Below are 25,105 nucleotides of genomic sequence, written 5' to 3'. Positions count from 1 at the left end.
ATATTGAAAACTTTTGTACTGCATATTTTTTTGGAAACAGGGATACATTTTTTTTTTTAGTAGAGAAGTCAAAAGAACAGCATTTATTTACAATAGAAATCATTATTTTTATGTGTCCTTGCAGAATAAAAAACACTTTTGAACGGTAATGTATATAATGAAAAATATATATTAATATAAATTATTTACTTCAAATTATGTTATTACAACTTTTTTTAAAGGTCCCATGGCATGAAATTTTCATTTTATGAGGTATTTCAACATTAATATGAGTTCCCCTAGCCTGAATATTGTCCCCAAGTGGATAGAAATGTTGATCGGTGTAAACCCGAGTTCTGGCTGTCTTTCTCTGCCTTTGAGAAAATGACAGGCCAGACGAGCCAATCCTGAAGCCTCCTGGTTTGACGTCCAAGCAGGAACGGTTTCCTCCGCCCAGAGAATCTGGCACGCCCATGCAAACGCTCGAGAGATCATTAACGTTACTTGTGAACGAGTGAACTGGCAGTTTCTCAGTGTTTGGATGTACAAATGAAAACAGAAGTCTTTCTTCAGTTCCTTCTGATCTGTGATCATTGATTTCTGATGTGTAGCTAATTATTTATTATTCGTGCACACGCTGCGGCTTCTCTCTCTCCCGACAGAACGGTGTTTTCGTGTTTTCTATCTTGTGAGTCAGTGTTTTGTACGTCCTCGTCGCGTCTATCTGTTCTAAAATGTGCATACAGTCTTTTCTGTTTAACATCAGCAGTAACATCTTTAGAGATAAACCTCACACACGCCGAAGCTCGGCCTTCAACATCCCCGACCCCCAGTACTGCATCTGGCCCACAGCGGAGGCACCAAACGCGGCGTGAGATTAAGCAGAAGGGGGGTAAGCGTGAGGGTATCTGGGCTAGGCTAGCCAGCTTTCCCCACAATAAACTGGATTACATTCGATTACTGCTGTTGTGTCTTTGTTTGCGCTGTGTAAGTTACTCAATGCGCATCACTGACGCTATTCATATGATTGGAACATATCTAGAAATAATGCTTTAATCAAACTTACTAACTCGTTCATCTCGCTGTAATTGGACATTGCATGTGTTACAAAGTTGGTAGAATAATGATGAAGAGGACTCGGTGTGACTGGGACTCGTGTTTATTCAGAACTCTCAGATACAAACACAATAAACTCGCGCTGACAGACAACGCTCTCATAACTCAGTAGTTACTATAAATAACTTTGTTAGCAATCGCTCCGTCTCCGTGATGTCCTGTTCGCGAACGAATCATTCTTTTGAATCGGTTCTTTTTAGTGAACCGAACCAGTTCACCAAATCGGACTGAATCGTTCTAAACGGTTCGCGTCTCGAGTCAGCGCTGATCCATAATTTACTAACTTTCTGAGTGACAGCCCCTCTGACTAGAAATAAACTAATAACCTGAAGTATATTCTAGTAACTACATTAGTTCACCCTGAACTGAGACATGCTGAGAGAACTGATGTGAAGTGAACACAGGTCCATCTGTCTCTGGCAGACTCGTGCCTGCTCGTGCCTCGTTAAACCACGCCCCCTCCGCTCATTTAAAATGCAAAGATGTCAGCCAATCACAACAGTGGGCGTTTTTCCTGAAGTCTCACAGCAGACACGCCTCTTGAAGCAGGGCAGTCAGCCACAGGGCAAACAGCAGTATAGAAAAAATGCCTTTTATTTCTAAATTATGACATTTTATGATGTAAAAATCATACTAACAATATAAGTACACCTCAGGAAACACTATAAAATAATAGAAAAATGCCATGCCATGGGACCTTTAAGTATTAAGCCACTCAATGAAATGCACTATAGTGACTTATCATTTTAAGAAGGTTTAATGAAGGTCCACTTGCAATGCATGGCTTCGAGTGGTTTATTGATTTATTAACTTTCAGTTCTTGCATTCGATCTCTCTAAATGTGTACCTTTAGTTTGTGGATATTGCTCTCCATGTCTCTGATGGTGATTTTTGGCTCTAGAGTTTGAAGTTTCTCTAGCTCAGGCATCACAGCGTTCAGCCATGCCATGACATCGGTGAGGTCAGAGTTCAGTCTGTGCCACTGCTGAAGATCCTGCGGCACGCTGCACGACTGCACCTGCAGGAGCTCCCATCGCTCGATCACACCTGAGGCCACAGATCAGAGGGCAAAGGTCACATATATTTGAACGAGCATGTCTGTAAAAGTGTGTGTACATAATACAAACAGCAGTACTTGTCTTATCTGCTGCAGAGAGGACCGTCAGTCCATGATCCTCCAGTTGTTCTTCCTCGTTCAGAATCAGTTTCACTCGCTTTATACTGTCTATACTGCCAGCACACTCAGACACGAGTTTATCCTGGAGAGAGAGGACATACGACAAAAATATGTGTAAGTCAATGTTAATATGTGTGTAGCCCAGTTTGATAAATATGAGTGTGTACTCACATAGGCCTGTGGGTGGAACTGTGTGCAGGTGTCAGCGGGAGACGATGTGAGACTGTAAGACTCTCTGTTCATTCGTTTCCTGTCTGGTGCATCAGGAGAGTGCCATGTCTCCACCATTGATCTTCCCCCTGAGCGAGAGACAGAGAGAGAGAGATTTGAACTCCTAATATCACTCGAAACAAGCATGCAGGAAGTCATCACTCATGCTACTGAAAAGATGCAATGGACCCTTTTCACAGACTGTGATTAAGAGTTTTCACAGTTAATAACATTGTAAATCAAGCAACGTTTTTAATATTTTCATTTTTTTTAATCTAAAGTACATTTACAGCACTCAGTGTTTTCTTGCCTTGCTATTCAATTACAGAAAACTGGTTAATGCTGCTGTGTGAGTGATTCTAATACAGCGGTTAAGGGAGTGTCTGCAAATTTGACTTCTTTCTCTTCTCTGAATGTAATCGATCTCTCAATATTTTTTTCTCTCTTGGAAAGTCATAGAAACACTATAGTGGATATTTTTTATTTTGCTACTGGAGCAAATGAAAACACAAACATGATATGGTGTAGTTTCCGCTCACCACTATAGAAGTCTACCCCACTATGACTATGTTACCATCCACAGTTGCGAATTTAACTTATGCACAAAAGTGGAATATCGCATAAAGCATTTGCGAATAAAGCATCGTTTCCATCCCATGTGTTCAAGAGAACAAAATCGTCACTTCCTGGGAAATTGTCACAAAATATCTGTAATAAAAACAGAAGGGAAGCCACTGTGGATCTTTTTTTGTACATGATAAATTACTTGTGCCTCAGAGCACGCAGACGAAACACAATAAACCAAACCATTTTGATGACAGACCATAGGTGCGTTCGACTTAATGCGGAGCTGTGCAGAGTGATCGGTGTATGACTCTAATCGCTCTGCGTAGGGCCACTTCAAGTCGAACACACCTTTTTGGCTCAGGCATTTCAGCATATCACATGAGTTTTTGTAGCGCATCAAGGGATTTATTGAAAGGCTGCTCACTGCAGAGCCAATGGGTGGAGCTGGAAGGTCCAGCCACAGCCTAACCCTAAAATTAGGTTACGCTCCACCCATTTAATCCACAGAGTTGGAACTGGACTATGTCCAGCTTCACCCCTTAAATCATAAATAAGGGGGAGCTGGATGTCATTGACCACTTGGATTTATTCGGCAAATGGGTTTTTCCACTGTAGTTCATGCACATGTCTTCTTATGAGATAAAAATTATAACTGAGTCCATATGTTGTTGTTTTTTATGCGCATCTTGGCGTTTTTCATCAAGCCTTTTTTTAATCCAATATCCTAAACATTTGCATCAAAGCAGGTGGATTATGACAACAACTTCTCCTGAGAACCCTGGAAATGTGAAAAGGGTTCACTGGTTGCAAAATTGATGTGCAATGCGAAACACATCTGTGAAAGCTTGACAACTTCCGCTTTTGAGAAGCCTGGAAATGTGAAAAGGGTGCATTGGTCAAATTTGGCAAAATGGACGTGCATTATTAAACATCTGTGAGAGCACTGCAACACATGCAGAAGTAGATTCTTGGCAAACATTAAAACATACATCAGGGGACTTTAAGAGCATGACATGGTTGAGAGAGGAAGCAGTGAGCATCCAGGCAGTGAGTGAGCACAAAGCATAAAATGTCTATTATATTTAGAAACAAATGAAGGAAGCATGTAGGATGCAGTTGGGTTCATGCAGGTATTGTTATATATGCTAAAACACATATGTAATGTGCAGTTAGATTGCTGACACCATGCAGCAGGCTGATGCCTACCGGACACAGCTTTCAGAGCTTTAGATGTAGCTTTAACAAATGACTGAGAGCTCTCAGTGACTTCTACATCTGCAACAGAAGAGCAGCAGCCAGACAGATCTAGAGACACTATAACAGACAGAATTATCTAAACTAATACAGCATCAGATAACAGACACCGAGATCTAGATAGACTCTAACAGCGGGATATAGATATAAGTGTAACAGAGCGGCAGACAGTATAACAGAGAGGCAGACAACTGACAGGAAGGACGTACATACACTGATAGAGCATCGGATAACAGAGATCTAGATACAATCTAACAATTCATGGCTCATTCTATAATTGGGGGTCCATTTCGCATCAACAAAAAACTGCAAAAACAATATGCGTTCTCAACAAAATGACTATTACATATATCTGCTAAATCTACATTAACCTAACAGTGCAGCAGATAGCAGACAGAGGGATACATATACTTTAACCCTCTGGGGCTCTTCGTCATTTCTGACCCAAATCTTTTAAAATAAAAAATGTTAAAAACCGTAGCTTCATCGGAATAGTCCGAAACTTTGTTACTTTATTGGTACTTGGTATATGAACACCCCAAAAAATTGGGGACAGGATTTGAAAAGTCTAAGTGGTCGTAAAAAAATAGTCACACTCAGGACCTTCAGGTCAAAAATGACCCCCATAGGAAATGAATGGGAAATTGGCAAAAATATGAAAATACAGAGTTTTTTTGTGCATACAATCTACTAATCAGCCAGGATGCAGAAAAAAAGGACTCAACAGTGAAGGGGTGAATCTCTAAAACATCAAGAGTGCAAAACAGACCAAAAAACTCACACACACAAAAACACAATTAGCTTTTGGAATGGCACACCTTTTAATTTGTGTGTGCGTGTGTTTTTGTGTGTATAAGTGTGTGTGTGAGAGTTTTTTGGTCTGTTTTGCACTCTTGATGTTTTAGAGATTCACCCCTTCACTGTTGAGTCCTTTTTTCCTGCATCCTGGCTGATTTGTAGATTGTATGCACAAAAAACTAATTTCCCATTCATTTCCTATAGGGGTCATTTTTGACCCGAAGGTCCTGAGTGTGACTATTTTTTTTACGACCACTTAGACTTTTCAAATCCTGTCCCCAATTTTTGGGGGTGTTCATATACCAAGTACCAATAAAGTCACCAAGTTTCGGACCATTCCGATGAAGCTATGATTTTTTTTTTAAAATTATAAAACGCAAGATCCACTATAGTGGTAAAAATGTGCTATTGCATGATAAAAATGCTCAATGTGTCCACCGGATGGCACCAATCTCATTAAAAAAATTGCTTTCATGAGGCCTAGGCTTGACTCTAAAATGAAATACAGCTTTAATAAAAATAAAAATAAAATTATATATATATATATATATATATATATATATATATATATATATATATATATATATATATATATATATATATATATATATATATATATATATTTTTTTTTTTTTTTTTTTTTTTATTATTATTTTTTTTTTTTATATTCAATGGGAAAAAATGGGTTATAATTATTGCATAAATATTCATTATAAATCTGGTTTTGTTAATGAATTATAAATCAATTATCTCAAAACACCAAAAAAGAAAAGAAAAAATATTATTGAACAAAACTTTATTTCATTGATTTTACTCAAATCTTTTTTATCTTAATCCCGCCCTCCGGGTCATTTTTGACCCGGAGGTCCTGAGTGTCACCCATAAATGAAGAACCCCAGAGGGTTAATAGAGCGGCAGATTACAGATAGTGATCTAGATACACTCGAACATATAGATACATAACAGACAGAGATAAAAACTGTAAAAACAAACAAACAAACAAACAAACAGAGAGATCCATGCACTCTAGATAAACTTTAATAGAGCAGCAGATAACAGCTCTAGATATGCTTTAATAGAGTGGCAGAGACCAGTCAGTAAAGAGTTACCTGATAGGGCGCTGTAGTATGTCAATTCCTCATCATCCTCTGGAGATGAAGATCCTCCCACATCGACTGTGTGGTCCCACTCCAGCGGAATAGAATCTACACTGACGGGCGTCTCACGCCCTGAGCGCTCCAGTGCAGGTGGTAACAGGTGGGACACGGCTTGACGTACCGCCAGTGAAACATCGGAGTCTATAGCAGCCTCCTCTTCCTCCTCCCTTTCCCTCTCCCAAACCCCACTGTAGTCAGCCGAGTCCTCCGGATCTGTGTCTCTGTCTGAGAACTCTCGGTCCTCCTCAAGCACCTATGAAAGGAAATGGATGGAAGGGTTTAAGTACTCATTCTTTAGTGTATTTGTTGAGTGTTTGTGACATGAGTCTTTTCAAACTGACCGGGCGTCTGCTGATAAGACGATAGTGGAATCGGGCGACCCTGCCAAACACCTCCTGGCAGTAGGAGTGCAGTTCCTCTAGTTCGTCTTCGATGAGTACAGCATCCAGCGGAGCACTTTTCTGGATCAGGTTCTCTCCAAACACAATCAGTGCATCAATCTTATTTGTGTTTAGAGTGATCTCCTGCTGAAATGCCTGCAGGAAGTCAAAGCACAAAATATTCTGCATTCTGACTGCAGTCCAGACTCATGTAACATGTTTAAACCTTTTAAATGACACCAAAAAAAAATTCAGATATGATCGGAGTGTACAAACGTTTAGTTGACGCATCTTTTCATGAATATCGCTCTCTGAAAAATGCTCCACATTAGTGAGCTGAAGGTCCATCTCAGTCAGCCAGACCAGAATCCCCTCCCTCGTTCCTTCAAAGTCTTCACGCTGAGATGTGAAGTGCTGCACAGAGGAGAAGCGTTTAGAGTTTACTAACATGCTTTTTTTAATTCTGTGTCATTGCCAAACCAGTCAGTGTTTAATATTTAGTGTGTGTTCGATTAGGGTTGGAGCTAAACTCTGTAGGACAGTGACCCTCCAGGACAGAGTTTGCCCTTTCCTGCTCTATAAGTAGAGTGCCTTTACCGAAGACAGGGTATAAGCTGCTCTCCCCCAGGTACTCGGGGGCTATAAGCAGGGCATGACTGCGGCCCCCTTGGGGTCTAGAGCCTGGGTATTGAGAATAACTAGGAACTAGGAAACAATTCATGTCCCTCCTTCCCTAAGTGGGAGTAAGGATTGGCTCCCCCTTGGATAATAGTTAAAAACTATTGGACAGGGTTGAGCTGTCTTGTCTTTAGGGTAGATAGGTAGAGCTTAAATTCCCCTGCATTTTCCTTAGGGGTTGAGTTGAAATGTCAAGGGCCTTTCCGCTACGCTCCTCATGTATTTTTATCCCTTTTGATTAATTGAGAGCTTGTTTCTCCCCCTGAGAAGTAGTGGTAGATCAAAGTGAGTGATCCCTTTGAATAATACTCCCTGAGAGCTTTTGTCAAGATACTAATATAGCTAGTGTTAAAGCTTTGTTTGCTCTTGGAGCATTTAGGTTTTACCTGCCCTACAAGGGTGGCAGGAAGCTTATAAGGCCGGGACTTCCTTTGCAATAAAGCATTGAAGAATGGAGCATTCAATAGCATCTTGCTATTAAAAAAATTACGTTTAGGAAGTGGCTTCACTAAGCAGTCTATGCATGGTCGCATTAACAATAGGGCTAGGCGGACCTGAAGCCCCAGGGCCTGAGCAAGCCCGTGATTGGCTGTGGAATAGATTGCATGGCCATAAGGAGCTCCTGAACTTTTCCCGAACTTTTGAGAGCCTTGCAATATATAATGCAATATTTTACACATTTGCAGTATATAAAAAATATTTCATATTATTTGTTTCTGTCCTTTATTTACTCCAAATTAAATGATAGGCCCCAGTCCAGCTCTGTTGATTATCCTATTCTAGGCACAGAAAGAAGACCTTCTAATGATGAAACGATTTAAAGTAAACTCCTTAAAGCAGTCGTATGCCAAAAGCTTTGACCTCTTATCTGGTGTTTAAGCATTTATGCTTTTAATGGCGAACAAGATGTGGCATCTTGTTGCCATGCATCGGGTTTGCCTGCACATCTCCTTCAGACAAAAGAGTTGATGATGCATTTTACAGGCGCCCTCTTATACTAGCGGGTGCTCCGCTTGTTATGTCATGGACTGCCGTCGGCCAATAGATTGGCATGTTGGGTACACGTGTTCAGACAGGTCACGCAGAGGGCGTTCCTCATAGCGTCAACTCCAGACGCCGTTTCCCGTTCCCCTTCTCAAGGAACCAGGGTTACAGTCGTAACCTGAGACGTTTTCTGTTTTAATATATTTTAAAATGTAAAAAAATTCTGGATTCTGATTTGACGAATACAAAATAATGTATGACCTATATCTGACCTTTAACCTGCGGAGCACAGCAGCAACTCTCTTCTGTAGCATATCCCAGCGCTGGTTTCCCTCATGTACCATCAACTTCAGCTTACTGGCACCGTCTGTCCGGTTCTCTCGTGCCAGACGTCGATATTGTTTATTCACCAGCTCCAGCTGTGTCAGGCGCTCATGGACCTGGCGCTGGAACGCCTGAATGTGTGCATGTTTTTTAAAAAAGTGTCCAATAGATCTAATGACAATTGCAAAAGCCACTACTTAAGTATCAAATTGAACAGATCTGTTGCTATTTCCCATATGATGAACAGGCTACTATTAGTGAAAAACAAAAAATCAATAAACAGAACTAAACAGAATCAGACCTCAAACTTTTTGAGTTCCTCTTTAGCACAAGTGTAGAGTACGTCTTTAGTGGCGGGGTTGGCCGCTGTGCGTTCTGCTATGTTCAGCCACTCTTCAAAGTGTGCATAGTCGTCCATGAACTTGCACCACAGACGCCATGTCTCCTCAATCCTGCAGGTGGCAGTGTAGAGTCAGGAGCCCCAAAAAACAAAAAAAACGATTTAAACTTTCTAAATAGTGACATTGATGCGACCAAACAAGGTGTTTTGGGTGTTTGTATTGACCTCATCCTCCTTTCCATGGACATGGCACATATGTTCCTCCAGCGGCGGTCCAGGCTGAGTGTGGTCTGTTGAATGGAGTCGTTCTCTCCATCACTGCCACAGGCGTCCGCATCATGCAGCAAAACATCACACAGGGTCAGAACAGATGCCACACCCTCTGTGTGCTGTTCAATGTCTCTCTGCAAGTCCTAGTGGTGAAAAGCAAATCACAATCTAAGACTGACATTACTACCACTCAACAAACTACCAGGCGTCTAAAAAAGACGGCATTGCCAAGACATTATAATGATGCAAAAGGCATCCCATATTAGGAGGAACTTCATGTTGATTTTAAACAATAAAGGAATATAAACTTGATATGATATGAGAATTATAAGACAAAATATGTACTTAGGAGTAGATATTCATACATATTGGATATTATGGTTTTGTTAATGAATGCACTGATTACCTGATGCTCTGTTAGTTTACGCTGTATCTCATCGCTGTGGCAGATTGTGTAGCTGATAGGTTTGGCCAGCTCACCCTCAACGCGGGAAAGCCAGGTACGGAGATTACTCATGTTTTTATCCAGCTGTTGCACTGTCACCAATGTCTCCTTCAGTTTCCTCACCCTGAAACACAATTGGTCCGTCTGTCAATTGCTTGAAAATGTTGCCAATATTTAAAAGAGCAGTGTAAGATGAGACAGGAAGCAATAGGAGGAGAGAGAGAACAAAATATGGAAAGGACTTGGGTTGCTCGAACATCAATCAATCAATCTTTTACTCATGTCAGTCATCATTATACGAAAGTTACAAGTGTTACGTAACTGTGCAAGGCTTCTATGAGTGATGGGCTTTAACAAGTGATTTAACCATTTTAAAATATGCATATACTGTATATATTCATAAGCGATGATGGCTTAAAAAAAAAGCATGATATTGTTTAACTAGATATATATATATATACTGTATCTATATATAGTATATTTTGCTCTGTGGTGCTTGAGTAACAGTTCACATAAGAAGTAAACATTCCCTGACCTATTGTCATTCCTACACATCAAGCCTATCAGCTGGGTTATACGCAACACAATACAGGAAAAAAGGCTTTTTGCTCAGTCTGAGTGTGCGGTGACCCATGTCAGGTCCGTCTGTCGAGCTCTATTCAAACCACACCAGAACAGTTAAGACTGCTCTAAAAGTGACGTCATGTGACAAAGAGGATGGGGACATTCCTCCATAGTCATGTGACCATTCCAATGGAGGTCCGACCAAAACAAACCAGTGCTGATGTGGAAGAAGTGACATCACACAACAACTCAACTGCACGTGACATCGATGCGTTGGAGCGTTTGTTCTTATCAGATGGTTTATTCTTACTGTGACATACATAAGCGATATTCACATTATCACAAACAAAATCATGGGAAAATAATAGATGCATGCAGTCCCTCAAAATATTTGTTGTAAAAAGGTACACTGAAATATGCTTGAATAAAGAAATGAGACAAGATGTCCTCTATATCACATCAATACAAACATAAAAGCCTTACAAAGATGAGATATAAGAGAGATTAATAATATTAAAATCTTGTTGCATATCATTTTCATTGCATTAGTAATGCTTGATTCTATGCATAATGCATGATTTTAGATGCATGCTCTTCACACAGTGCATATCTGTTTGGAATTGAGCACATGCACCATCTGCACATCAGCAGCGTGCACGTCCACCCTAGAAACAAGTGTGTTTCCATGCAAGAGATTTTGATCAGTCTTGCATTGAGGATACTGCACACACACACACACACACTGACAAAAGCACTGCCCATCCCCCTCTCACACTCACATGAATGCATGCATATAAGACCCGCCTGTGTGTGTACAATTAGAAAACACTTACTCACAAACCGGTGAGGCTCCATGGCTTTCTCGTGTTAGCGTTAGCATGTCTGCCTGAATTGCTGTGGCTGATCTCACACACACTCTTCCCACAGACCGTGAGCTGCTGTGTACATTACTCCCACCCTCCTGTCCCTCTCTCATATTCACCCCACACCCCACTCCCTGGCTCACTGAATGGCCAAGAGATGCGTCAGTTACAGTAGGGATAGTGATGATGCTCTATTTCCACATCACTTTCAATTGAATCTATTAAAACTACTAAAATCTATCAAATCTGATCACAACCGAGACATTCCAAAGATTTATCAAAGCAGTATTAAGTGGTAAATCAATATACTGGTAAAAATTTAGACAAACAGTATTTAGACACTTTTTGGTTGTATAAAACTGTAACCAGACGGATGGACAGACAGATGGACACACGGGCCGACAGACAGACAGATAGATATAGACATGAGCTACATATATGTTTTTTTTTAATTATTTATATATAATATGTTAATGCTTTGGCAACATTGTGATCCACAGTCATGATAAGGATGGACGGACGGACAGACAGACGGACGGATAGATAGATAGATTCAAACAAGGTGATCTACATGTGTTGTAGTCCTCTGTGGTCTGAGATTATGTTCCATGGACTAAAGCTAATTAAATCCGACCCTAACCTGAACAGATTATTAATCCCAGGAGATCAATGTGCCGTGTCTCTAAGCAACAGGTGGGAGAACTTCACTAATTAACTAAAGCAAAGAACAAATAATACACAATTGCATGCAACCTAAAACAACATATATGTACCATTAACACACACAAAAAGCGCTTTACATATAGAAGGGGGGAATCTCTAAACTGGGTAAACCCAGTACATATTTCTGGGTTCTGTTACAAATTTGCAGGGACCAATCACAAACCGACATTTCCACCTTGCGCACTATTGGCGGGTTTAACACAATGACGGATAGAGAAGCGATGGGTCGTTGGTCTGATTGGTTGAAGGACTAGGATTGGTTGATCCAATTTCATGCAGAGTCATTTGAACAATGGCCGCTGGTCAAGCCTCTTGTGCAGTAGAAAATACATAGCAGACTCCCCAGACCAATGTTCAACCTTAAAAGATTGAGCTTGGTCTGGTGATAGCCAGACAAGGGAATCTCCTCAACCACCACCAATGTGTAGCATCCACCTGGATGATGCGACGTCAGCCATATCGCGCCAGAACGCCCACCACACACCAGCTTATTGGTGGAGAGGAGACAGAGATAGATAGCTCTAGCTAACAAACACCTGGAAAAAAAACTCAGAGCACCTTAGCAACTGCATAGCAACCCAATTTGCGTCCTTATGCACTATTTTATGCCATTTTGTAGAATAAATAGTGTGCGTAGTGTGTTCACACTAAAAATTCCAAACACTTATTTAAATGGAAAACCTAAGCATGAAATCTTGGTCAGTTTATGCACTCAACTGTCACAGCTTTCCTTGTCAGAATCTGATACTGGATAACAAAACAACCATATAAAATTCACACACTAGACAGTAGAGAACATAGTATAAATGTGTAGTGTATAGCGCACCATTTGGGCTACTTCTGGCATCTTTGTGGCATGTTTTGAACAAGCAAGCACCGATCATATTTAGTCCAAAAATGTAAAATAGTTAACATTATTATTTGCAGTAATTGATTTATGTTCAAACTTTAAAGCAGTTCAGCCAAATGAGTTGATAAATCTGGGCGACAGGGAACCACGTTGGTGGGCCTCACATTTATAGAGCTGCTTTCAGCCTTTAGAAGAGGGCAATTCACGGGTGTTGGGAAGATTCAGAGCACACTTCAACTCTCTGAAGGGTTTAATTCTATCGTCCCACTTCACGGTTAGTCAGCATTTGATATCCATTCAGGATGATAGTCATGGTGGATGAAGATTATGTTAAAATGTGGACTCTTCTTTGTGAAGAGACACAAAACCACACATACAGAGACAGGCAATGCTGTCACACACACATTTGCTGCCTTAGCAACAGTTTCAGCTCAGGTGTCTGAACTTTTGAGTGGAAACAAATGTCCTCCTTCAAGCGCTTTGGTCACCATCTCTCAAAGCAGTATAATTGGTCCTTAAAACAGTGAGTAGAGAGTTTTAATGAACTTTCCAGAGTGGGAATCTTCAAGATCATTTATATGTGTTCAGCGGGGGTGTTTTGTACATAACATCTATGTTGCCTCTTTGTCCAACTAGTGAGCAGAGTTTTGTAAGACACCAAGAGTTCAATAACATAATGGCTGCCATCGCTCAGCAAATAGCAGAAGAGCAGAAGGACAGAGCTTTGATGCTGATTGGCTGAGAGACACAATAAGTGTAGACAGAAGACTTATGGGAGGGTGAGTGGACACAAAGGCCCGTGCTAGCAGACGGCAGCTGCCGCGTGTGCAGATGCTGTGAGGGTGAACTCTGCTGTGATTTTAGGTGACAAAAGAATCGGACGCGTCTGTGTCAACTTCTGTAATCCTGCTTAGAGACTCGTCTCAATCACACACTACTATTTGCAAGTTGTGTGAGTGACATACAAATTCATACACTGCTGTTCAAAAGCTTGGGATAGGAAAGATTTTTTAATTAAAAAAAAAGGTTTCTTATGCTCACCAAGGCTGCATATATGTTCAAAAATACAGTAAAAACTGTACTATTGTTAAATATTATAAAATAACGTTTTTCTATTCTTTCTATTACCCCAGTCTTTAGTGTCACATGATCCTTCAGAAATCAATATTTCAAAAATGTTCTTCTTATTATCAATGTTGAAAATAGTGATGCTGCCTATTATTTTTGTGGAAACGTGCATTTTCAGGATTCATTATGAATAGAAAGAACAGAAAACTTTTTTAATTATAACAAATATCTTTGCACTTTTGATCAAGTTAATGCATCCTAGCACAATAAAAATATTAATTTCTTCAAAAAAACGTATATTACTGACCACAGATTTAGTAAATACTACAAATGGTAGTATATTCAGTATATTAACATATCTCTTAAAATGGTACAGATTCAAAATAATCTCAGAATAATCTCAGAAATCACTCGATAGTGACACAATGAAAACAGAGCAACCAGCTGAGACAGGCCCAGCATGCAGAAGTCACGCCTGTGAACTTTGACCTCAGACATCGAGAAAACAAATGACTTCAACAGAATTATCGACACACACTAAGCCTATCACTAAAACACTCGCTGTGTGTACACAGAGTGAATTTAAAGGAATAGTTCACCAACATATATAAAGGACAGTCAGTTGGTCATTGAGACAAAATAAATCCTGACAGGGTGAACTTATACCATCCTGATAATGACTGCCTGCATGTCTTTTCATTTGACTTGTTCTCATGGAGTCTCAGTGGTTGATGAGAAGGAATACTGACAGGCGTAAAGCTGCAGCTCAAGGCGAGAGCCGACAAAAAGGCAGGTCTCGTGCCTGGTTACCTACTGATCCACAAAGCTACTTTTAGTGTCTACATGCACCTGCAAAGCCAGTTTTAGCTCTAAAACCTTGACATTAGTGGCACAGAGCCAGAGTTAACATTCAAATCGCCTATAGACGCTCAGGAATCTGCTCAGCTTGGAACTATGATAGAAATGTCTACAGAAAAGGATAATTGGTCTGCCCGCCTTTTTGTAAAACAAGCAAACATACTACTAACGCAGTAATGCAGCCGGTTTTTGAGATCCAGCTACACTGTCAATGTGAATGCAGAGATTTTTGCTCGACTGCACATGTGAAGATCTAAATGAATATCTGTTGTTATGAGGCAAAAGGGAGCTGCAGGTAAAGAGTGCAACAGGTAACAAACTCATCTTCCACCTTCCTCTCTTAAGAGGCTAGTTTAAGCAACACAACTACATTAAACAACATTCCACCAGATGATCTGCCTAATATCGTAATGCTTCAGCTGTATTTTTAAGCCGCAGTAATGAATTTCAGCAATAAATAAAGAGAGCTCTCTGCCTAAATGTCAGATTTTTTTGGAACCGATAACACTCATGCAAAGCAATTTTCATAACATTTAAAATACTTTTAAAAATCAATAGTTATGGTGCACCAATCACACATTAGCCACCAAAGGAGTATAATAGTACACTCTTAAAATTAAAGGTTCTTTATTGACATCAATGGTATAAAGAAAATCCATGGAACATTTCTATTGCACAATAGGTTGTAGCTTTATAATGGAAAAAAATATAAATGTTCTTTAAAATAAGAAAATAATTGTTCTTTTAAGAACAGACGGTTCACTGAAAGGTCCTTTGGGGCAGTGGTTCTCAAACCTGTCCTGTGGACCCCTCATCATTGCACATTTTGGCTGCGTCCGAAAAAACCTAGGCAGCTGACTCCTTGCCTCGCTGCCTTATCAGAAAATGGCTTGTAAGGCAGCATTTATGCATGAAGGCTAACAAAACTTATTTCGGACAGACTTCTTAGGCATAGAGCGAGCTTTGGTGAGGTGGAAAATGTTGGTAAAAAACGTAAATTTACACACTAACTGACCAGCAAACGCAACTTTCGGACGCCATCTTTTTCCCCCCAGCTCAACTGTCACAGAATGGAAAGCACAGGATTGTGGGATATCAAAGGCAGCGAAGACTACAAATATGCTGCCTTCAAAAATCGATCAGAAGAAGGTCTCTAAGGAGACAGGGAGTGAAGCAAACATTAGATTCGGACTTGCCTTGGTGCCTTCCTGCCTTGAAATGTGTCCTCCGAAGGCGGCGTTTTTTATAGGTTTTGGATGCAGACACACCCAATTCAAGTCTTGCAGTCTCTACTAATGAACTGAGTTGCATCAGGTGTGTTAGATGAAGGAGAGATGCAAAATGTACACTGGTGGGGTGTCCCTAGGACAGGTTTGAGAACCGCTGCTTTGGGGAATCTAAATGTTTCTTCTATGGGAAACCCTTCTTTTGGAACCTTTGTTATTAAGAGTGTAGCTGAAAGGCAGATATGGTCTAATCTCAATCTCTCTAAGTAATATGGAACATGATATACGCCATATAGATGTGTTGAATGCACTTGATGATGATCCCAGAGATCCAGAACAAAAGATCTGAGAAAACGCAGAAAAGACAGGCAGACTAGGAGACAAGAAGTCAACAAGCTGGCCATCGATGTGATATAAAGCTACAGCCACCATCTGTCTAATCAAAGAACTGTCAATCAAACAGAGTGCAGGATAAACCAACCCCCTCCATAAGCTCCACCCTGATACCGCCAGTCTGGACTATAGCTGATGTTTATGCTGCATTGAATGTGACAAACTGCACTTCTTGTCTGTTAAAGAAACACGCTGACTTTTTGGGACTTTAGCTTATTCACCGTATCACCCAGAGTTAGATAAGTCCATACATACCATTCTCATCTCCATGCGTGCCATAACTCTGTCTGACGCACCCACCGCTAGCCTAGCTTAGCACAAAGACTGGAGGTAAACGGCTCCAGCTAGCCGAGTGCTCAATAAGTGTCAAAATAACGCCAACATTTTCCTATTTACATGTTGTGATGTGTATAGTTACATTGTGTACTAAGACGGACGGAAAATGAAAGATTTTCTAGACCGATATGGCTAGGAACTATTCTCTCATTCCTGCATAATAATCAAGGAACTTTGAGCAGTAGGTTAGCTGGAGCCGTTTACCTCCAGTCTTTGTGCTAAGCTAGGCTAGCGGTGGGTGCGTCAGACAGAGTTATGGCACGCACGGAGATGAGAATGGTATGTATGGACTTATCTAACTCTGGGGGATACGGTGAATAAGCTGAAGTCCCAAAAAGTTGGCGTGTTCTTTTAAATAAAGTGTGACTGAAATGAATCAGATCAATGCCAGATTAATGTCCACATACGTCTCTGTGTTGTCTCGGATATATCTTAGAAAGTTCTATGCAAACAGTTCATATCACATGACCCAAAACCAAAAAATCACATTTTAACAGTATTTATAATAGATTAGCATTATGTACTGTATTTGATTTAGGGTATGTTTACACGACACTGTTTTCAACTGAAAACAGAAAACTTTTTATGCGTTTTGGACGTTCATTTCTTTACCGACGTCATGCACTTGCGGATTGTTCACGCAAACGTGTTTGTTTGCGGGGTGTTTCTTGACAAAGTGACATCGCCGACAACTGGCCTAGCATGCATAAAATAGCCTTTTTAGTCATTTTCGCAGATCCGTGTGAACGTCGTCTGTTTTTAGTACATCGTTGTCGTGTAAACATACCCTTCGTGTATTTGACCATGACCATATGTTATTCTAAGGTCTCACCTGGCCTCGATGTGATCAAATAGATGCTGCCAGCGGTCGTTGATGTCCTTGATCTTGTCATTGATTTCTGTCTCTTTGGTCTTGTTGCTAGCAGTGATGAGTTGTTCTCCCAGCTGTTTCAGATGTGTCTTATTCTCACTGAAGAGGTTGATCTCTTCCATGCAGTCCTATAGTAGAGTGAGTATTTGTGTGTAAGGGGGCAAGGAATGTAATAACATTTAATATCTTGAGAGATTATTTACTGCCATACTCTTGCTTGCTTGCTTACAATATTAGGCGAAATAGGGAAGGACACAATCAACTGAAAGTAAATAAATGTGGAATGTCTGCTCTTCTATTTAGGTAAATACACCAAAATGCTAGATCAGAGAGCACAGTTTATATGAGGCCTCACCTTCTTGAGTTTCTCCACCATCTCCTCAATGCTGAGCTCGTCGCTGTGTGCCACCTTGTTTTCCATCTGTGTCAGCCATTCACACAGCTCCCGATTCTTCTCATTGAAAATGATCCAAGCATTCAGCCGGTCAGCAATCTCCTGCTTACGCAGAGACACCTGCAGAGAGAGAGAGAGAGAGATAATACATATAAGATACTGTATGACAGCATCACACACAGAATGGGAATCACTAAAACCTGTCAAAATGAAGCGCAGGTCATATATTTTACAACAAAATTAAAGAAAGTTAATTAACTAATATTTAGCTTTAAATAAAATGTAATCTTTTTCAGAGCCATTATGTTTTTTTGCACACAATTAAGAATACACAAAATTCTCAGGACAGTAATGCATAAAAAAAATAAAAATTATATATATAATAGTATAGTATAATAGATACTATTATAGTATCTATTATTATAGTACCCGTAGTATAATAGAATGATAATGCACACCCGAGGTGTAACGGCCACTCCGCTTCGCGTCGTGACCGCATCACCACCTCGGGTGTGCATTATCATTCTAATAATTGAACGGCCCGTCGTCAATTATTCCTTACAAATTTAACATCAAATTATGTGAACTCAGATGTTCACATGATCTAAAAACATTCTTATATGTGTTACAGGTTCATGTTAATAAATTAAAGACTAAATTTAATTTAAAAGAGACTCATACGACACATAATAATTAATAATGAGGAAAATAAAAACATGCATACTCTTTACAGGGAAGCAGGGTATTCCGGTTGTGTTACATAGGACACATATATATGCGTGTTTAAAGAATCAGATTTCCAGAACCATCTCTATGAACCTTTTCACTAGAAAGTTTTAAAATCTAACTAACTCAACAGCTGCCACATGTGGACTTCATTGTTACCAGGCAACACCTCCGCAACCACCCCCTTCAGACACACACTCACACTCCGGCGTGTGACAGACACACACTGGGGGTGATTTCCAAAACAAAGAGCTAAAGACTCCTGCTTCTATTCACTTCTCTGTGTCTTTTCTATGTGTTCTTCACTCTCTACCATCTGCTCCCTCCTTCCAGTGTCAAAGACCCTTACCCACCCCAAAACTCAAACCAGACCCCCAAAACATGACCCCAGGAGACTCCAGCTGACTGATCCAGCAACATATTCAACAGCAGTGAGACCTCATGCGAGTGAGGCACAGGTTCAGAAAGAAAATCAATATATGGATCATAGTCACCAGAACATCATACATCAATAAACTTCACAGGAACAATGAGCACTGAATGAAGAAACATCAAAGAAATCCTCACATCTGTTTCTTGGGTATTGACGGTGTGCTAACATTGTATTTAAAATAACTGGAATTCCATTGAGCATGTTGTCTGTGTGTGTAAGTTTACTTAGCAGTAGTTGGGACAAAACTGTCCCCAAATGTTAAATATGATAAAACATCCCTTTGAGGACATTGAGGATGTTTAATAAATGAATGAATTAATTAATCAAATCAAATAAAGGGGTAGACTTCTGGTTTGGGTTAGGTTTAGTCAATTATAATTAACTTTAGATAGTCTTCATTTAGATAACTATAGGTACACATTTTTAAATCTGCATGTTGTGTAAAGCATCTTCAATTTTCTCCCTACAAAACTACATACAAATAGTACAGATTCATTTGTCCTATTTTACTGTTAAATATTTCCTTCAACTACACACACACTACACGGTTTATCAGTCAGTTCAATGAGTTACAAACAGCCGTCAATGTTTAGTCACAAGATTCCTGTGGGCTTTATATTTGCTCGGTTTCCTCCTAGCTTATATTTGCTTAATGGAGCCATGTCTAAATGAAAGAGTACAAAAATAACCTACAAAATAACTATTTGTATGTGTATGGCTTTACCTAGCTACACTTTTGCGATAAAATAGTCACTAGAAGTGTGCTACATCTGACAAAACCTCCTTTTGGGGACAGATGGGGACCTCAAAGGTAAAATGATTCCTAAAAGAAGTAAATTTGTTAAGATTTATTCTATATATATATATATATATATATATATATATATATATATATATATATATATATATATATATATATATATATATATATATATATATATATATATATATATATATATATATATATATATATATATATATATATATATATATATATATATATATATATATAAATGTAAATATAGTATACTGTTGTATTGTAAAATATGCAATTTTCCTAAATGAAGTAAATTTGTTTAGATTTATTCTATATATCTATATATCTATCTCTATATATATATCTATCTCTATATATATATCTATCTCTCTCTCTCTCTCTATATATATATATATATATATATATATATATATATATATATATATATATATATATATATATTTATATATATATCTATATATATATATATATATATATATCTATATATATATATATATATATATATATATATATATATATATATATATATATATATATATATATATATATATATATATATATATATCTATATATATATATATATATATATATATATATATATATAAATATATAAATATAAATATACACACACAGTATACTGTTGTATTGTAAAAATATACAAAGTCTATGGTATGTTTACTAGGTAAACATGTTTGTGTGTCTTACTTTGAGGCAGAGTTCTTCCCACTGGGAGTGCAGATGGTCCACTTGCTCCTGCAGGAGGAGGACGTCATCGGTGAGGATGTACTGGGACAGGTCCGTCTTCATGGTGCTGAGCTCGGAAAGACTGACGGCCCAGTCCTCTAAACAATCCTGAACCTCCTGCATAACATTACACACCACTGTCACACACACTGACGGAAAACACTGCCACACGTCCCAGTTCTGACTCACGCAATCTCTCTCTCACCCTCCTGCCCAACAAGATTAAAGCCCACAGGACATAGGGGGAGGGCAGAGGAGACAGAGAGAGAGGGAGGGAGGAGGATCACAGCTGAATAAGCCTATAGCAGGGAGGAAGGGAAATCCTAAGTGTCAAGCAACTCAAACAAAAGCTGTTGTGTGATTTTAGCACAGGCTAACTGCTAACTGTCACCATAGGTGATTTTAACTTTACTAAATGACACTACTGTCGAAGTGTGTTTTTACTACAGTATTTATCAGTATTTTATTATGATTATATTACTCTTCTATAGACAAAATTGTGTACACTTATAATATGCTGACAACCACAAAAAAGAAAACAGGTGGTAAAGAGAAATCCACATGATGAATCAAAGTTCATCACAAGTAGCTTTTCGACAAGCTGAGGTAAATACTAATATTGTATAGAGAGTGCATAGTAACAAACATAACACTAAATGATTGTAATAAACATAAATGTAGATGTAAAAACCCTGTGAATGATAAGGAAAAACTAAGAAAGTTATTTAAATGAAAAACCATCAAATTTGAGCTGTCACACAGGGAATTCTGGGAATGTACATTACGATTTTCCACTGTAAATTATAAGATGACTCGTTCATTCTCATTTCCAAAAAAAGTGACTTTAAAACACAATGTCTGTTAGACATGTATTACAGTTTATCACTGTATATACAGTAAGGGAATTTACAGTTATTTACTATAACTACTATCTTTTACCATTAAAAATAAGATCATTACAGTGCAGTTCACTTCTTGGAGTTAGTGTACCTTCACGAGGAGGCGTTCTTCTTCCATATCCTCCTGCTGATCTGGGATCGACAGCTTGAGTCTGGCTCGTAGCTCCTCCAGGCGCTGGGCCTGATCAGTTAGTCTGGTCTCACAGGTCTCCCACTTCTGTAAAATTAAATTAAAAAACATGCAATAGAGGCTGCTATAATGCTCTGACATGTTCTTGATTTAATATCGGATCTTTAAGCCTCTTCATTTTGGTTGGGGCTTGACCCGAGTTCTTATCAGCCAGGGGAAGTAAAAAATAATGCAGAGAAAACACTGAGAGCTTATGGATATGTGAAGGTAGATCTGTACACACAAACATATGGACAGGTGTCCAGGTATCCACTGTGGAAGGTCAGTGTGCATTACATCTGACCAATGTCTCGGCTCAGAGACAAATGAGAAGTTAAGCCAACACTAAGGGCTATGAAAACACACATACATGTACAAACACACACGAGTGTGGGGTTATCACAACACACACAGATCTACACTATATTGCCAAAAGTATTGGGACACCCCTTTAAATCATTGTGGCCATGGCCACAGGTGTATAAAACCTTTTATGTATTTAAAAAAATTTTTTTTTTAAACAGACTGCTTCTACAAACAATTGTGAAAGAATGGGTTGCTCTCAGGAGCTCAGTGAATCAAAGCGTGGTACCGCAATAGGTTGCCACCTGTGCAATAAGTCCCTTCATGAAATTTCCTCACTACTAAATATTCTACAGTCAACTGTTAGTGGTATTATAACAAAGTGGGATTGGGAACAACAGCAACTCAGCCACGAAGTGGTAGGCCACGTAAAATAACAGAGCGGGGTCAGTGCATGCTGAGGTGCGAAGAAGTCGCCAACTTTCTGCAGAGTCAATAGCTACAGACCTCCAAACTTCATGTGGCCTTCAGATTAGCTCAAGAACAGTGCATAGAGAGCTTCATGGTTTCCTTGGCCGAGCAGCTCATCCAAGCCTTACATCAGCAAGTGCAATGCAAAGTGTCGGATGCAGTGCTGTAATGCATGCCGCCACTGGACTCTAGATTAGTGGAGACATGTTCTCTGGAGTGATGAATCACGCTTTTCTGTCGGGCAAAGTCTGGGTTTGGCAGTTGCCAGGAGAACGGTACTTGCCTGACTGCATTGTGCCAAGAGTAAAGTTTGGTGCACAAACAAGGTCCATAAAGACATGGATGAACGAGTTTGGTGTGGAGGAACTTGACTGGCCTGCACAGAGTCCTGACCTCAACCCGATAGAGCACCTTTGGGATGAATTAGAGCAGAGACTGCGAGCCAGGCCTTCTTGTCATTTGTTTTACACATCAGTGGCTGACTTCACAAATACACTTCTAGAAGAATGGTCAAAAATTCCCATAAACACACTCCTAAACTTTTGGCAATAAAGTGTGCATGCTGCACTGCACTGTACTGGAATAAAAGCTCACTGCTTCAGACCCATGTGTCCACACACAAGCCGCAACTCACATACAATATAATACATAACACATACTGCACAGGGTTAAGTGCAGTGAACAGACATTCTTTTTAAAAGGATGCATGAGAAATGAAGACACACTATGCACTGTGAGGAAGAGATAGAAAGGCAAGACAGGCAGGGAGAGCAGTAAATCCCTAGACAGGCTTTACTGTAAACCCTTTAGCACATGACAAGAGCATGTACTCATGAACACACACACACACACACACTGATTATGTTTTGTCTTCATATTATCTGAACTACAATCAAGGTCAACTATAGATGAGGGAACTGAGAAACAGATAGATAGATAGATAGATAGATAGATAGATAGATAGATAGATAGATAGATAGATAGATAGATAGATAGATAGATAGATAGATAGATAGATAGATAGATAGATAGATAGACAGACAGACAGACAGACAGACAGACAGACAGACAGACAGACAGACAGACAGACAGACAGACAGACAGACAGATAGACAGATAGACAGACAGATAGACAGATAGACAGATAGATAGATAGATAGATAGATAGATAGATAGATAGATAGATAGATAGATAGATAGATAGATAGATAGATAGATAGATAGATAGATAGATAGATAGATAGATAGATAGATAGATAGATAGATAGATAGATAGATAGATAGATAGATAGATAGATAGATAGATAGATAGATAGATAGATAGATAGAATTACATGCATGACGTGCATAAAGACTTTTCAGGTCAGGAATACTGATATTAAAATCAATGTGCTGGTGTGTGTGTGTGTGTGTGTGTGTGTGTGTGTGTGTGTGTGTGTGTGTGTGTGTGTGTGTGTGTGTTAGTGTTTGTAAATGTCTGATCTGGATTAGTCCAGCTGTGGAATCAGAGGGAATGTAGGTCAAACTCAGCTGGACTCATTCCTGCACACAACCACCATAATACAGTATCACCTTTTTCTATACACATACACACACAAAAAAACACACAATCCAACTTTCTGGACTGGGAGCATGTAATGGTGGAGTTTATTCCTGGTGAAGTGAAACACTTTTAGACATAAAGGGACAGACACTTAACAGGTGTTCACCAGGGTGACAATCCATAACCTGCTATTTCCATCTAAATCAAATCATAAAAACTCCAAGGGCAAGTTCCACTTTGCGGTAGCTGTTTTGTTATATAAACTTTACCCTGATATGCTGATAGGAATGATATCTGGATTCTAGAACAAACTTTTATATTTGTTTGTGATTAATAGATAATGATTACAACAAAAAAGCTAAAGTGATTCCACTAACGAAGATACATTTCTAGATGATAAAATATTTCACAGCTAAGCATCAAACAAATTGAAATATTGTAAATAGTGTATATAAAAACTAAAGACTTTTCAATTACTTTGGTTTGGAAGTCACAATTTTAAAATTCCCTACTATTTCAGATTTCCATGATCATGAGAACACTTCTGGAATCAAGTCTGATCACACAAACCAACTCACTTGGCTTTTTGGATTTTCCATATGACCTTTGACCTTCAAAATAAGGATAAGGATAAATATCGCAACAGGCAACAAGATTTCTAAAGAACTAAGCAATAAAACACGAGAGTTAGTTCATTCAGCGGTCCCATTTCACACCTAATCAATCCATCTTACCTTTATGATGTCCGATGTGAGGGTCTTTCTCTTTCCCAGCATGCACTGGCATTGCTCCCAGTCCTCCTGCAGAGCTGCCAGGTCTGTCTGCAGCTGCATCTGCGCCTGCGAGTCACTCACTGAGAACAGCTGCCTGCCTACCTCCATCACACACAGATACGCTGAGATTGACCTTTGAAACAACAGCTCGGTTCGCTTTACACAGGGACGGAGAGAGAAGAGTGAGAGAGAGGAGGGGAGAGAGAAAAGAGAGAGAGAGAATTGTCACTAACAATCGCAAGCTAAGATTTCAGCATATTAAATAAGTCATGATAGAATAAAGAGAATAAATCAAGTAATTCACTTTAATGAAAAATGAGGCAATAATCAAGTTTTTGACTTGAGATAACTCAAGAAATAACTGCACATTTTAGATGTATAAAAATGGATAGAAATGTATATGCAATGTTTTAGGTGTAAATACTACTGTTAAAAATGCAA

The 25,105-nt window shown here is 39.2% G+C and overlaps 1 protein-coding gene across 11 annotated transcripts in view; it reads right to left on the bottom strand.

Annotated features, from left to right (window-relative positions):
* syne2b (spectrin repeat containing, nuclear envelope 2b) overlaps nt 1-25,105 on the bottom strand; it is a 124,283-nt gene that overhangs the window by 8,998 nt on the left and 90,180 nt on the right. For 10 of the 11 annotated variants that reach the window (XM_079843340.1, XM_079843348.1, XM_079843344.1 and 7 more), the window contains 16 exons: nt 24,626-24,820; nt 21,497-21,622; nt 20,468-20,623; nt 17,787-17,945; nt 17,393-17,559; nt 9,641-9,803; nt 9,190-9,377; nt 8,926-9,076; nt 8,573-8,755; nt 6,915-7,052; nt 6,600-6,794; nt 6,211-6,511; nt 4,256-4,363; nt 2,444-2,571; nt 2,231-2,354; nt 1,943-2,142 (listed from right to left, as the gene is read on the bottom strand). In XM_079843340.1, coding sequence (XP_079699466.1) covers nt 1,943-2,142; nt 2,231-2,354; nt 2,444-2,571; nt 4,256-4,363; nt 6,211-6,511; nt 6,600-6,794; nt 6,915-7,052; nt 8,573-8,755; nt 8,926-9,076; nt 9,190-9,377; nt 9,641-9,803; nt 17,393-17,559; nt 17,787-17,945; nt 20,468-20,623; nt 21,497-21,622; nt 24,626-24,820 — 2,682 coding nt within the window. The remainder of the gene's footprint in view (nt 1-1,942; nt 2,143-2,230; nt 2,355-2,443; nt 2,572-4,255; nt 4,364-6,210; nt 6,512-6,599; nt 6,795-6,914; nt 7,053-8,572; nt 8,756-8,925; nt 9,077-9,189; nt 9,378-9,640; nt 9,804-17,392; nt 17,560-17,786; nt 17,946-20,467; nt 20,624-21,496; nt 21,623-24,625; nt 24,821-25,105) is intronic. The other variant, XM_079843345.1, reaches the window with a different exon arrangement.

Source organism: Gobio gobio (genome assembly GCF_949357685.1).
Source record: "Gobio gobio genome assembly, chromosome: 18".
Lineage (NCBI taxonomy): Eukaryota > Metazoa > Chordata > Actinopteri > Cypriniformes > Gobionidae > Gobio > Gobio gobio.
This window is presented reverse-complemented; position numbering and strand designations above follow the sequence as displayed.